The sequence below is a fragment of the Thermobia domestica genome, chromosome 3 (assembly GCF_964235325.1).
Source record: "Thermobia domestica chromosome 3, izTheDome1.hap1.1, whole genome shotgun sequence".
NCBI classification, from domain to species: Eukaryota; Metazoa; Arthropoda; class Insecta; order Zygentoma; family Lepismatidae; genus Thermobia; species Thermobia domestica.
In genome coordinates this window covers 24371445-24384291 of record NC_137456.1, presented here as the reverse complement: position 1 = coordinate 24384291, position 12847 = coordinate 24371445, and the positions used below count along the sequence as shown (strand labels likewise).

Sequence of the window (12847 nt, the reverse complement as noted above, 5' to 3'; positions counted from 1 at the left end):
AACTAATTAAACGCAATTTAAAATTAATTTGGAAATATTTTGATTGGTGGCAATTCTCACTTGACTGTTAGGTTAGAATCGCTACTTTCTTCGGTTATTATTTATTCCAGTTGATAACACAAACGGAAATTTGAACGGTACAATTCAGTACAAACGACTGAGAATAGTTTCGATAAAAAAAAAAAAAAAAAAAAAAAAAAAAAAAAATCGAGTGGCTATTTTGTCTTCACATCAGGGGCGTCATTTTCAGACTTCGCTTAATTGATTAAAGTATATGTATTCCTCAAACTCTTGGGGAGGGCAATTTTGCCCTCCTGCCCACCCTAAATGATGCCCCTGCTTCACATACATGGATGTCTTTTTCAAATGAAAAATGCGCAAACTGTATATAGTATTCATGTCAGAAATATGTCAATTGGGATATTGGCAAAGTATAACTGGCAACACTCCATAGCAGTATGATTGGAAACGTTGACAGAAGTTGGCTACCTTTTTAATCGAGGAAATTTTGATTTTAGTATTTTAGAGCAAAATTTGCACGTAAGGATAACAGAAACTCGAAAATTTTATATGTTCATTCCAGTAAAGAGATTCAGTTGTATTATTACGTACATTTCAGTCAAGAATTGATTTGTTTAAGGATCTTAATACTACCTTTATGTAAGTGGAAAGATGTTGCAGGATTACGGACCTATTACTCAGGCAGCTTTAGGAACCCTTTTAACTTGGGGTTTGACAGCTGCTGGAGCTGCATTAGTTGTAGTTTTTAAAGGCACTCAGGTGAGCAAAAAGTTTAAAAAAAAAATTAGAATTGATTTTTGTAATTAGTATTCAGTTTGCAATCTGGCTAATTATTGTTAAGTGGTCATAACCTTGGCTTTGATTAGATAAGGTATCAAATGTGTGATAAAAGTTCAACTATTTTTTTTTTAATATATAATTATTAGTAAATAATGGGATAGTACGTGTATTTCTGCATGATTATAATATTTTTATTATTTTACCTTCGTTGAGATTTCGGGTTTAACAAAAAGCACCCTGTTACTGTTACATTATAGTTAATATGTGTAGGAAGTTCCATATTTGGTTGAAGATGTACTAATAATTGGAAATTGAAGATTTTACCAAAAATTAAGCTAATTGAGTTCAAATTGAACATCCTCTGTTTTTATTCACCCGCTTCGTGCAAGTTAACACTTCCACACACTATTCGAAATAATTGTTGAAAATCTCTAGTTCTTTTACTCTTTCCTATTGTCCTTCAAATAATTTGAGCTGGTTGACATGACAATATCTCACGTAGCATGGATGAAATTCAAGAGGACCACCAAAGAAACAGTCAAAAATTCTGTAATGATTTAAATATGAATACAGCGTTCGGACACATGCAATCAGTGCAAGGCGAACTTGGTTTGCTCGCATGGAAGTGCGCGTCCGTAGGAAGAAGGCGCGTTACTAATGGTCGGTATGTGTGGGCAAGAGTAGTAAAAACGCGTGGGTTTTCACAGTGGCGTGAGTTCCTATAGCGCTTGTAATGGTTCCATACTAATAATGCTACAGTTACAACATAAAATACAGCTTTTGTACACGGTGCAAGTACTACGCTATCAGAAAATTATATCTAAAAAGAGACGTTTCTGATTTTCACTAACCTATTTTAACCATCGTATAGCACGTATAATGATTTTACATTTTAACCCTACACTTCTAAATATAATATACGGTACAGCTGTATTGCTTAACTACTTATTTCTACCGCCTGCAGACATTTGTTTGTTGTAAACATGTGTTTTCATCCACTGTTGATTTTACCTGTAAGTTTTTGCAAAATTAGGTGTGCCTAACCCTGATCTACACAAAATCTGATCGAATTTACCAGATAACTAATTCACCATGTTGACAATGAAAGGAGTTCTTCAGCCTGCACATAGGCCTACAAGGTATTAATATCCTGTTCATTATACCTTTGGAAATACTCACAATATTAAAAAAAAATATATATATAAATATATATTTGGTGCTTTGATCACTTTTATTTTTTTAATACCCCCAAGTACTTTAGTGTCTAATACTGTAATCATGATACATGATGGGTTTCAATATACAGTATATTAAATGATACGAGTAAAGTTGGGATACGTTGCTTTGTTTAAAGTAATAGTGATAATAAAATTTGTTTTTCTGTTTGATCTCTTAAAAGAGTTCTGTGTTAAGGGCATGTAAAGCAACCAACATGTATTATTACAATAAGGAATAATAAAAATAAAATTAGAGATTTGCTGATCCGATTTTACCCGTGGGTAGATAAGCATGACTCGCGAATTATCTTTTACCTTTCCTTTTTTTTTTCTTCTTGTTTTTAATATAGTTATTTTATCTAGGTACCACAATACAAGACAACGGGAAAACTTCTTGTTTGACGACAGAAATTCATGCTTTATAATAATTTAAACTTACTACGTGTACTAGAATTTGCCCATACTGTTTCGGCACATTCACCTGCTTTCATCGATAGGTTAAAGTTCTTTAGTTAAACGTCCCACGGTTATACCCTTTAGGTTTAATGAAAACGAATGATGGATAACTTTACAACGCCCGCTCCAGCAGGTATACTCACTCAGAAACGAAAAATTACACAGTAATAATTTTATGAAAGTGGATCAAAACTTACTTAACCTTAAGCTAACCCGTTCCTAACCCCTACCCTACTTATTTATATCTACTCTACCCTACCCTACCCTACTCTACTCTACTTTTTAAAAGGGCCCTACTTATCAATGCGCAGCTGGAGCGTGTCTTGTAAAGTTTACCCAAATAAAGTGTTTGTGCTATTCTACTGGGGATCTTGTCTGATTGTCTCACATCACAATGAAATGTTATTTTGTACTTTCTGTGCGTACAGAATTGACGAAAAGTGGGGCCACAAATTCTAATAAAACGTATATTAATTTTCGAAATATCTCGATATGGAATCCAATAAAGAATTCCAATATACTGATGAAGGCAGGCAAATCTACCGAAACAGTATACTAAAATTCTAACAAGATATAATAGTAACGGGAACTTTCTTTTTTAGGTTATAGAGTACTTGTAATCTAACAAATAGAAGGAACTGCAGTGGCTGGGCGCTTATCTCTGATAAGGGAGGTTCCTGGTTCGTTCTCAGCTCGCACCAAGTGGCTTTGTGGTGGACAAATACTGTATGCGTGGGCTTTCTCTGAATTCCCTTGTTTCCTTCCGCTTTGTACATTCCACTATTATGCATCTCGTTACCGCCTCCTTTTGCCTCGGTGTATAATTGTGGGACGTTAAACTCAAAATAATAGTAATAAAAGAAAATTTGAATTCTTTTACGCGTGTATAGCTGGTCTCAGATGTATTTGTTCCTGTAGAGAACAGGAAACGTTATCATAAGTAACTGCGGTCTACGACTGTGAGCTTCAATCCTACAAAAGCTTAATTTTCTTGATCAATACACACAATTATTAAATGTACTAGTGTCTAAAATATGTTAAGCTTATAAGTATCCTGTACCGAAAAGACAAGCTAATAATGGTAATCTGGCTTCTCAGTGGGGAAATTCTGGATTCGATTCCAGAAATTTATCATCCTGACGGTTTTTTCTAGACATTTCTATAGTTCTACCAGGGAATTGCTGGGTGCTGCCTTTAAGTGTAGACTTAGACCTCCGAATTTGTCTATCAGGCTATACTTTATATATAACAAAAAACATTCACTTGTTTTTCAAAGTTCCAATAATATGTATGAATGTAAGATACAAAATTGAACTTTATTTTTATTGTTTTCGAAAGCAATATTGGTTTTTTATATAAGGCGTTCCGGGTAATAAGGGTGAACTCAATATGTGGAATTCAAGTCCAATTTGGTTTCCGGTCTTTGATTTTAATACCCTATAGTTATAGAAATCCCATTTTTAAAATTTTTCGTAGTGTTAATTTTTTAATATTAGCATAATTTGTTGGAATTTTTTTATATTAATATTTATTCAAGGTTTCGTTTACGTCACTTAATTGGTCGTGTTGATTTGACATAATTTATATGTGGGCGTAGTGGTATTAATGATCCAATTTCGTTAACCATTGAAATACATATATTTAGAAACATGTTTCTAAATTATGTAAATTTATATAATTTTAGTATTATAGTGTTGTAAATATTTGATTTCTTTAATTGGGATAAATAATTTCAAAATTATTCAATCAGTAAATCCGATGATTATTGAAAATAGGCTGATTATATTCATAGTCTTGTATATATTTATATTTCCATATGGTTTACTGTTGGCGTTGCCATAGAAATAGGCGTGTGAACCCCTGATTTGAGGGCTGAGATTAGGTAGTTAAAAGTGCTTGCAAATGGAAGCCGGTGGTTCTTAATATATATTCCGTTAGATATTTGGCAATTTCGCTAATTTCATCAGAAATAAGGAATGTTTGACAATAAAGTGCAATTAAAAAAGCTCAAAAAGAAGTATTGAACTAAATTTGCTGAAGAAAATGTTTTAAATAAAACAATTTGAGAAAATATCTTTTAAAAAAAAAAAAAAAAAACCTCTTATTTCATCAGTGATTTACCTTATTTAATCTGCTTGTTGATTAATAAATAGGGCAACCCAAAAGCATAAAAAACATAACACCAATTTACACATACAGTTGGTACCTTGAACAGGGTTCTGTTTGTCTAAGGGTCCAGAAGAAACTAATTTTAATAGCATAATAAAGCATAATTTTAGAAAATAAAGCATAAAGGATAATTTAAAATACATAGTATAATTCTTGGAAAATTCTATTAGAATCCTTGGAAAATTCTGTTTAACTGCAAGTTTAACATGCCGTATTAATTAATTAATTAATTAATTTATTGAACAAATTCCCAGATACAGCATAATTGTGCCATTTTACACAGGGAAATGTCAACAAGCGGGAAAAAAAGAAAAAAAAGAAAGAGAATTTAAAAAAATAAACAACAACAGTAACATCAATAGTATTAACAAAGAGTGCACAAGTAATATTATTTAGCCAGCACGCGTTTTATTGCTTTTTCAAACACCGGGTAGATCGAAAAAATCTTCACCTCACTTGTTAGATTATTATAATAGTTGGGTACTCGGTGAATAAGAGACCTCTGTATAATTGTCAACCTAGGGCGTGCAAGATGGAATAGGTGGGTATTCCGGGTTTTGCGGGAAGGGACATGTAAGGATAGTTGTTGAATATCTTTAAAATCAATATTTACAGTGCAAAATATTGGAGAACATAACAACGCAGCAATAAAAAGCTTATTTTATTTTTGTAAACTTTTCGGTGTAATCCTTTGAAGTGGAGAAAAGAAACAGGAAAAGAAGAAAACTTTCCGCCAGCAATGAATAAACAATAGTTTTCTTCTAAGTGTAACTGGGCAGTTATGTATGATGAATCGAAATGTACAATAAGTGCACAAGAACTCCGCACTATATAGTTGTGTGTATCTCTTGAACTTGAGCACTTTCTGTATTTTTTGGTGGCATCTTTTACTTTCCCTTTCTGTATATAACACCTCTAAGGCGTACACAAGTGATGATCATGATAATAATAATAATAAAAAGACTCGAGTAAAGCATCTCTCTTTACAACTACATTAAGTAGAAAGTTCATTAAATATGAAAGGAACTGTTTACATAAGATATTAATAAATAGAACAAGATGTTTAGAATATGTAATGTATAGTAAATATTATACATTATACACGATTAACGTATAACAATGATTGAAATTACCAATAAGGCATAATGTGGGTTGCTCTATTAATAAATTTTGAACATTAACATAAGCTGAATTCTTATTTTGGCTTAGAGAATTCTTCAAAAATTAAATTAGAAGTAAATATAACATTTTGGCAGTTTTAACATTACAATTCAAATTACTTTTATTGGGAGAGGAAGATGAAATTTTAAAAGAATGTCAAAGGCAACTAACAAATTTCCAAACACTGCACAATATTTTGTACGCATTTAAATTATTATTTTATAATATTCACTGATTTCCTCATTCATTTGATTCAGTAACTTTTCTTGTTGGAACAAAAATTTGATGACAGCTCTTGATCTCGATGTTAGTGACATTCGCTGGTTGGAAACACATAATCAGTTTAGGGGCTTGAGAAACACAATAAGAATTTCGCTGTTAATATGAAAATTTGTATTTCTACTCACAGAGATATGTCCTTTAAAACTGTACAATTTCATCGTTCTACCTCAGGGTATAAGGCAATCATCCAACCCGGTTTTCCCGTAATAGAAAACTTCTTGAGGGTTGTGTGTAATTATATGCAAGCGTTATTTTCACTATTACAGTTATTTATTTTTTAAAATTACGAACAATGTTACCTTTTCTATATATATATAAAAGCCAACTTAAAAAAATATTTAGATGTAAATGATGAGAATTTTAAGTTGACATATGTTTTCTTCCTTTGCTTTGGTGTAAAATAATACTAAGTTTGCTCAAGTTACTATTCATAGTTCAACATTTGTTGGGCGTATAATATATGTATTTATGTATAAATTTTCCTTAAAATTTTGTCCATGATAATACAGCTAACAATTTGTTTATGTATACGAAATTTGTGAATGCTTGTGCTTCTTTGCAGCGAAAGTTATTAGATGGAAGTCTAGGCTTTGCTGCAGGCGTAATGACGGCAGCATCGTACTGGTCTCTTCTTGCACCAGCTATTGAGATGGCAGAAGAATCGCAGTTGTACGGTGAACATGGAGAATATGCCTTCGTTCCTGTAGCAATAGGATTTTTCCTGGGAGCCGTGTTTGTTTATGGAACTGACCTTTTCATATCTGCATTCGGAATTAGTTCACCAAACCTTGTTTTAGGTAAGACATATTGTTTTTGTTGTTTGCAAGAAATTGTGGTGTGACATACAACAGTCTGCTTACGTTTGCACGTGTGATCCTTTTCGCTTTAGTTTGTATTGATATTTCGACTCGGGCTAGAGTCGTGGATGCAACCATTTCTTACTTCTTGCAGACTGGAACACCTATATTTTCATCATTGTAATGAAAATGAGCAGAAAGAATTCCGGGACCTTGAAGTTTAATATCGTCTCTGCATTCTTCTTGTCAAGGCTCTGAAACAAATCGTAAGTCAAATTATTTTAGTGAATACAAATAAGGAAATTGTACAAAAAGCTGTAAATAGTATATTAAATTTTAACAGTAAGATCAAATACGAAAACGATTGTGAAAAATGACGAACAGAGGTCATGAAATAACCTTGAGAGCAAAAGCCGTTACTCCCCCCCCCCCCAAAAAAAAGTTTCTTCGAATTGTAGTGGAAGATACTAATTCGGAACGGAAGTGTCAAAAGTGTTCCGTGAAACTAGTTTGATGCCAGACCTCTTTGAGTTCATTCTCTTTACAGAACAGTACACAAGCAGTTAATGATAAAAATATAGGAGTTCCAGTCTGCAAGAAACGGTTGCAGCCATGACTGCTGCAACATAAAAAGTTGAAATATGAACATAAACTAACACGGAAGAAGACCAGTGTAAAGAGACAGCACATTGATATATATTAAGGTGTACCCTATAATCAGGGCTTGAAAAATGTTGCTTGCAACAAGTACTCGCCAGCCAAAATATTTACTGCTATTTATTCCTGAATTCATGTTTTGATTGAGCGAACTTCACACGCCAAATGTAAAAGAGTACTCGCCACTGGCGAGCAAACGAGTGAATTTTTCAAGTCCTGCCTATAATGCAGGGTGTCCCACGTAAAATCGGTACGCCTCACGCACGAGATTCAAGTAACACTTTAACAACAACAATGAACTAACTAATAATGAATAGATAATAGTAACGTTAAAAGTTATCTGTTTATAAGAGATGCTAGAAGTGATGCTCGTGAGCATCCAGGCATCGCTGACCTCGTTTGATGACGTAACCAGCAACACGCTGTAATTCTGCATGTGTGATGTTAATTTCACAAATAATGTTCCGTTTATGATCGCCTATTATGTGAGGATTGTCAGCATACACTTTGATTTTCAGTGTGCTCCATAAATAAAGATCACATGATGTTTAAGTCCGGGGGATCTTGGGTACCAAGTGTTCCTTGTTAACACAAAACACTGATTCAACACAACACATTGCAACAACTCAGCAATACGAGCTTCTCACAACAACTGACGCACGAACACACTGCTGCACTCAACTTTCCGATAAAATGCAGTTTAGCCAACTTTCGAGACAGTTCTCACCCCACAAGAAATCTAAATAGAAATGATTAACCGCTGCGTGAGGTGTACCAGTTTTATGTGGGACACCTTGTATCTATCAGTAAATATATCGTAGTGTGGTAGTTGTTAATTAGAGTATGTGTAACTCGGATTGCAAAGCATATTAAGACTGTTCGTTATAGCCACTAATTTCCAACTGAATCACGAAAAGGTCACGAAATAAGAAAACGGTCGTGAAAGTCACAAAATTTAGCTTTTGGGTCACGATTTTTTTTTTTTTTTTTTTTTTTTTTTTTTTTTTTTTTTTTTTTTGATGTAAGTACAGATTGGAAAATTTTGTTCTATAAAACATCACAATTCACCACCAAAAATGTCTATCGGCTTTAGACGCTACCAAATCGCAACCAAAGTACGTTTTCTATCGCATGGATGAAAATTCGGCCTAATTCGCACCCAAATTCGCTCTTGCAAATGTTAGGAAATTTTATGATTTGGTAAAGAAAAGGTCACGAAATTTCATTGTGGAATTTTAGTAGACACCCTGTGCATGATTTGTGACGCCCTCAGTTTGGTGCTCATACTCTGAGTAAACCACACAGAGCAAGAAGAGAAAATTCGAGTGTTGGTAGAAGACAAACAAAAGATAGTTGATGGATTTACAGATATACTACTACTAGATCATGACTAATCGTACACCCCCAACACTTGTTTTATTTCATTCTACCTATTTTTTCTGTCCACTCCTATGCTCAACCTGTTCTCTCAGTCCTGACTGTAATTGTAAAAGCCCTCTCTTACGTCATATGTTTAGCAGTTGCAGGCGACAGTCATAATTCGTTTACAGAGTATTTTCAAAATAATAATTTCTTGTTAAGTTTATGTTCGAGATCGTGTTGTTCTCAGTAACATCTACACAAAATCTCTGTTCAATGCACGTTTATACGGCGTAAGCACTCGAAAAGGAAAAGAAGCATATTACTATCTATAATACAGAAATGTCCACATGGGAAATTTCTAGTACAATGTTGTATTTATTCTTTTATAACCCGTCAAAGATTGTAAGTCGATCCCTTGGAAAACTAAAAATTAGATAAGTTAAAAAATTAAAATAGGAAATATAAAATTTATTAATGAAACACATAAAGACGAGGAATACATTTTCTTGCTAATTGTTAAGATTGCTAAATGGTAATGATTATTATTATTATTATTATTATTTATTTATTTATTTATTTATTTATTTATTTTTGGTGTGTGTGTGTGTTTCTTTTACTGTAAAGAAATTTATTTTCCATGCTGTGAATACCTAAAATATCCTCTAAATCCAAACATCAGCAATATAACATTTTCATTCTTTCTTGATAAAAACTAAAATCCATTGACTTGGCAACACTGCCTACATGATAGCAGATGATTTACTTTTTAGTGGCTTCTGGCGATGTTTTTCGAATCTTTTTCCTATTGTGTCAATAAATGGTATTGGTTCTTTTACCTAGTTCAGTTTTCAATGTTGTAAAGTTAAGAATTTCTTTTTCTTTTATGTAAGAATCTTACGAAACAAGACAGAAATGCCTCCGAAACTTGTCAGCACAGAAGTATCAGTTTCATTGCCTATCCTGCAACCGATCATAAATAAAATCCTCAGTTAGTTTGGCGACATTCTAATCCGTCTAAGGGGCAGCGGCACTGGACACCAATGTACACAAGGGAGGCATACAGATATCCCTCTAATATCAAACATTAATGTTATAAATGAAAGTAATTTGAGAAGACAAGGATGCTCCCATTCAAGACTTCCCCAAACTGACAGCCACACAGTTCAGTTTCTTTCCTTTCCGTGATGAACTGCACATGAGTTAGCCGTGCAAATAGACATATGCCATAAAACCATGCCTGGATCACCACATGCAAAGACTACGTGCTCAGGGTGGCGACAGGCCTGGAAAAGTCAGGGAATTTGAGAAAACTGAGAATTTTGCTAGAAGTCAGGGAATTACAATTTGCTAAGAATGAGATTTTAAAAACATGTGAAATGAAAGTTTTAAAACTATTTCATATGCAATTTAGTGCTTGTTTTTAATTGGCAGTTCAGACTTAGAAGCTTATCTATATTTTCCACTAACGATGTGTAACAAACTTGCATTTTATAGTTGTATGCATTATCTTGTCCAGTGAAATATATTGGTGAATCATCCACAAAATGCAGTTGGATCAATGATCCAATGGAAAATTGTTTTTGACGCACGCGCAATTCCAACCTTCTTTCTTTTTCTTTTTCGTTCCCACTAGTTCCGATTTTATCGGAGTTTTCTGTCTCATTTAGTGAGGGTAGTTTATCACAAATGAAAGCATTTTGGAATACGCTTACTCGTATTTGAGCTTCTGAGTTTCGGCACATCAGCGTTGCAGTGAGGCAATACTCAATGGATAGCCGAACTAACTTCATCGAACTCTTCGTCTTTAAATATGGGATACGTCTGTAGATATCAAAATGCACATTCTGCGTGCTTATTAATGCAAAATTTATTGTTATATATTTATAGATACACTCATGTCCAAAATGATTCTCGCATATCTGTAACTGTCTCCTTGTAAGAATATAATTTGATAATGGTTTTGCAGGGTACTCTTACTACTTATGCTATGTGTATAATCGGGAAATGTATATTTGTGGTAAATTTCATAGGAAAAGAATTATAAATACGAAAATTAGAATGAGTAAAACAAAATGTTGCTAAATGGACAAGAAAGTTTTATTTTCGTTTTATTGTTCTTATTTACTGCTCTTTTGACATGAAATTTACCACATACATGTCTTTGCCGATTATACACATACTACCAATATATGAAATACCGGGCGAATTCGTTATCAAATTATATTCCTACATGTTTATAGACATGCGACAATAATTGTGGACATGAGTGTACATATTTAATCATTTTCCATCAATAATTATACATTTATACTAATTTAATTATGATGATTCGTCTCATAAGTTTTAAAAAATATTGTTTAATTCTTATTTTAAAATTATTCTGACTTAAAAATGATGCTGCAGCAATTTGCGAACAATATTTATGGTACATGAGTTAAGATAAGGTTTCTCTCTCTCTCTCTCTCTCTCTCTTTTTTTTTTTTTTTTCCTTTGTTCTTTGAGCCAAATTTTTCTGTGCTTTTTCAGTGTCAGTACGAAATGTTCAAAGTTTTATAAAAGATTTTTTCAGACAAGACATGTAAAAAAATTTTGTAACTGGAATGCAGTTTTTGAGGGAGGGGCTCAGAAACTGGTTGGTGTGCCCCCATGGGGACACCCCGCTAACATCCCTCCAAAATACGCAAAAAAAAAAAAAAAAAAAAAAAAAAAAGATTTTTAAAAAAGTACTTAAGACTTCGGAATGAAATTAAAGAAGAAGAAAAAGACAGAATTTGCGATTCAATTTATGGTAAAATAATAATAATTTATTTCCAGTTTACTGTGAAAGTAACAAAGTTTCATGATGTGCAATTCTTGTTTTAATGCTGACATCTTCGTACTTTTCCTGTAGGAAAAAAAAATGCAAGTGAGATCTCCCTCATGTTCGTATGTTGTTATTCTATACTTAGTTTTTCGCCAGAATCCTTAGGGTTTGGAACTAGATAATCAAATAGGTTTCTTCTTAACTGACGGTTCATTATAACGAGTTACATTGAATGAAGGAAACTAATCTAAGTAATCAGTCATATTTCAGGTTGCAGGTTTGAAGTATTATACATGTTGATACTAACTTAAATTCGGTGGCGTAGTCGGTAGAGCGTTCACTTTTGGAGCCAAAGTTCCTGCGTTCAAATCATGGGTGTGCGATATGGGTTTTGTGGTAAATAAACATCGAGTGGGTGGTTCTTCTGTTTCTTCTTCTATTTTACATTCCTTTCGTTCTTACATCACTAATTCAATAATTACTATTTCGTTTGTGGAACGTTAAACTAATGCTTTAATGCTAAACATAAATATTAAGCAATTAGTTTTCGTCTGTCAATAACCGTAAGACGCCTTTCAGGATTGTGAATCTACGAATTTGCAATGATTGACTTGTTTCACTTGCAATGTTCTTTGCTCGCTTTCTGGCGTGAGAATTTAGTTTATTTTATTTTCGTGATATTATTCGTTGCTGGATGAGAGAATTTTGTAAATACCCAAATGTGCAAACCTAATAGTTAATACAAAGTAATAACTTATTATTCCCAGAAATTGCAAATGAATAAATAGCAACCCGACAATTAATGTATACGCTTTATAATTATGTTTCATTGTTTTCGTGTTTTACCTCAGCATTTTTCCTTGCTTATTTTAAAAACTTAACAAGACTTATACGCCTAGACTGGGGACAAGAACTGACTTGTTTAAAATAAAAAAGAATTAGCAAATGCTAGTTGATTTATGCAGTGAATTGAGGCGGGACGCGCGGCAGAAGAAAAAGATTTTATACAGTCAGCAACGTGCTTTTATTTACGGCAGCATATTGTTGTATTGAAAGGCTGTCGAGAACCATAGGGACTGAGTGCACAGTAACATCTTTCTGCTGGTTAAGTGAGGTTGTTCAAGTTGCAGAGCCAGAGTCGA

At 33.3% G+C, this 12847-nt stretch overlaps 1 protein-coding gene across 1 annotated transcript in view; it reads left to right on the top strand.

The window, feature by feature from the left end:
* Positions 1–434: 434 nt before the first annotated feature.
* Zip48C (Zinc/iron regulated transporter-related protein 48C) overlaps positions 435–12847 on the top strand; it is a 488892-nt gene continuing 476479 nt past the window's right edge. Inside the window, exons 1-2 of the mRNA XM_081750554.1 lie at positions 435–780; positions 6649–6883. Coding sequence (XP_081606680.1) covers positions 673–780; positions 6649–6883 — 343 coding nt within the window. The 5' untranslated portion in view covers positions 435–672. The remainder of the gene's footprint in view (positions 781–6648; positions 6884–12847) is intronic.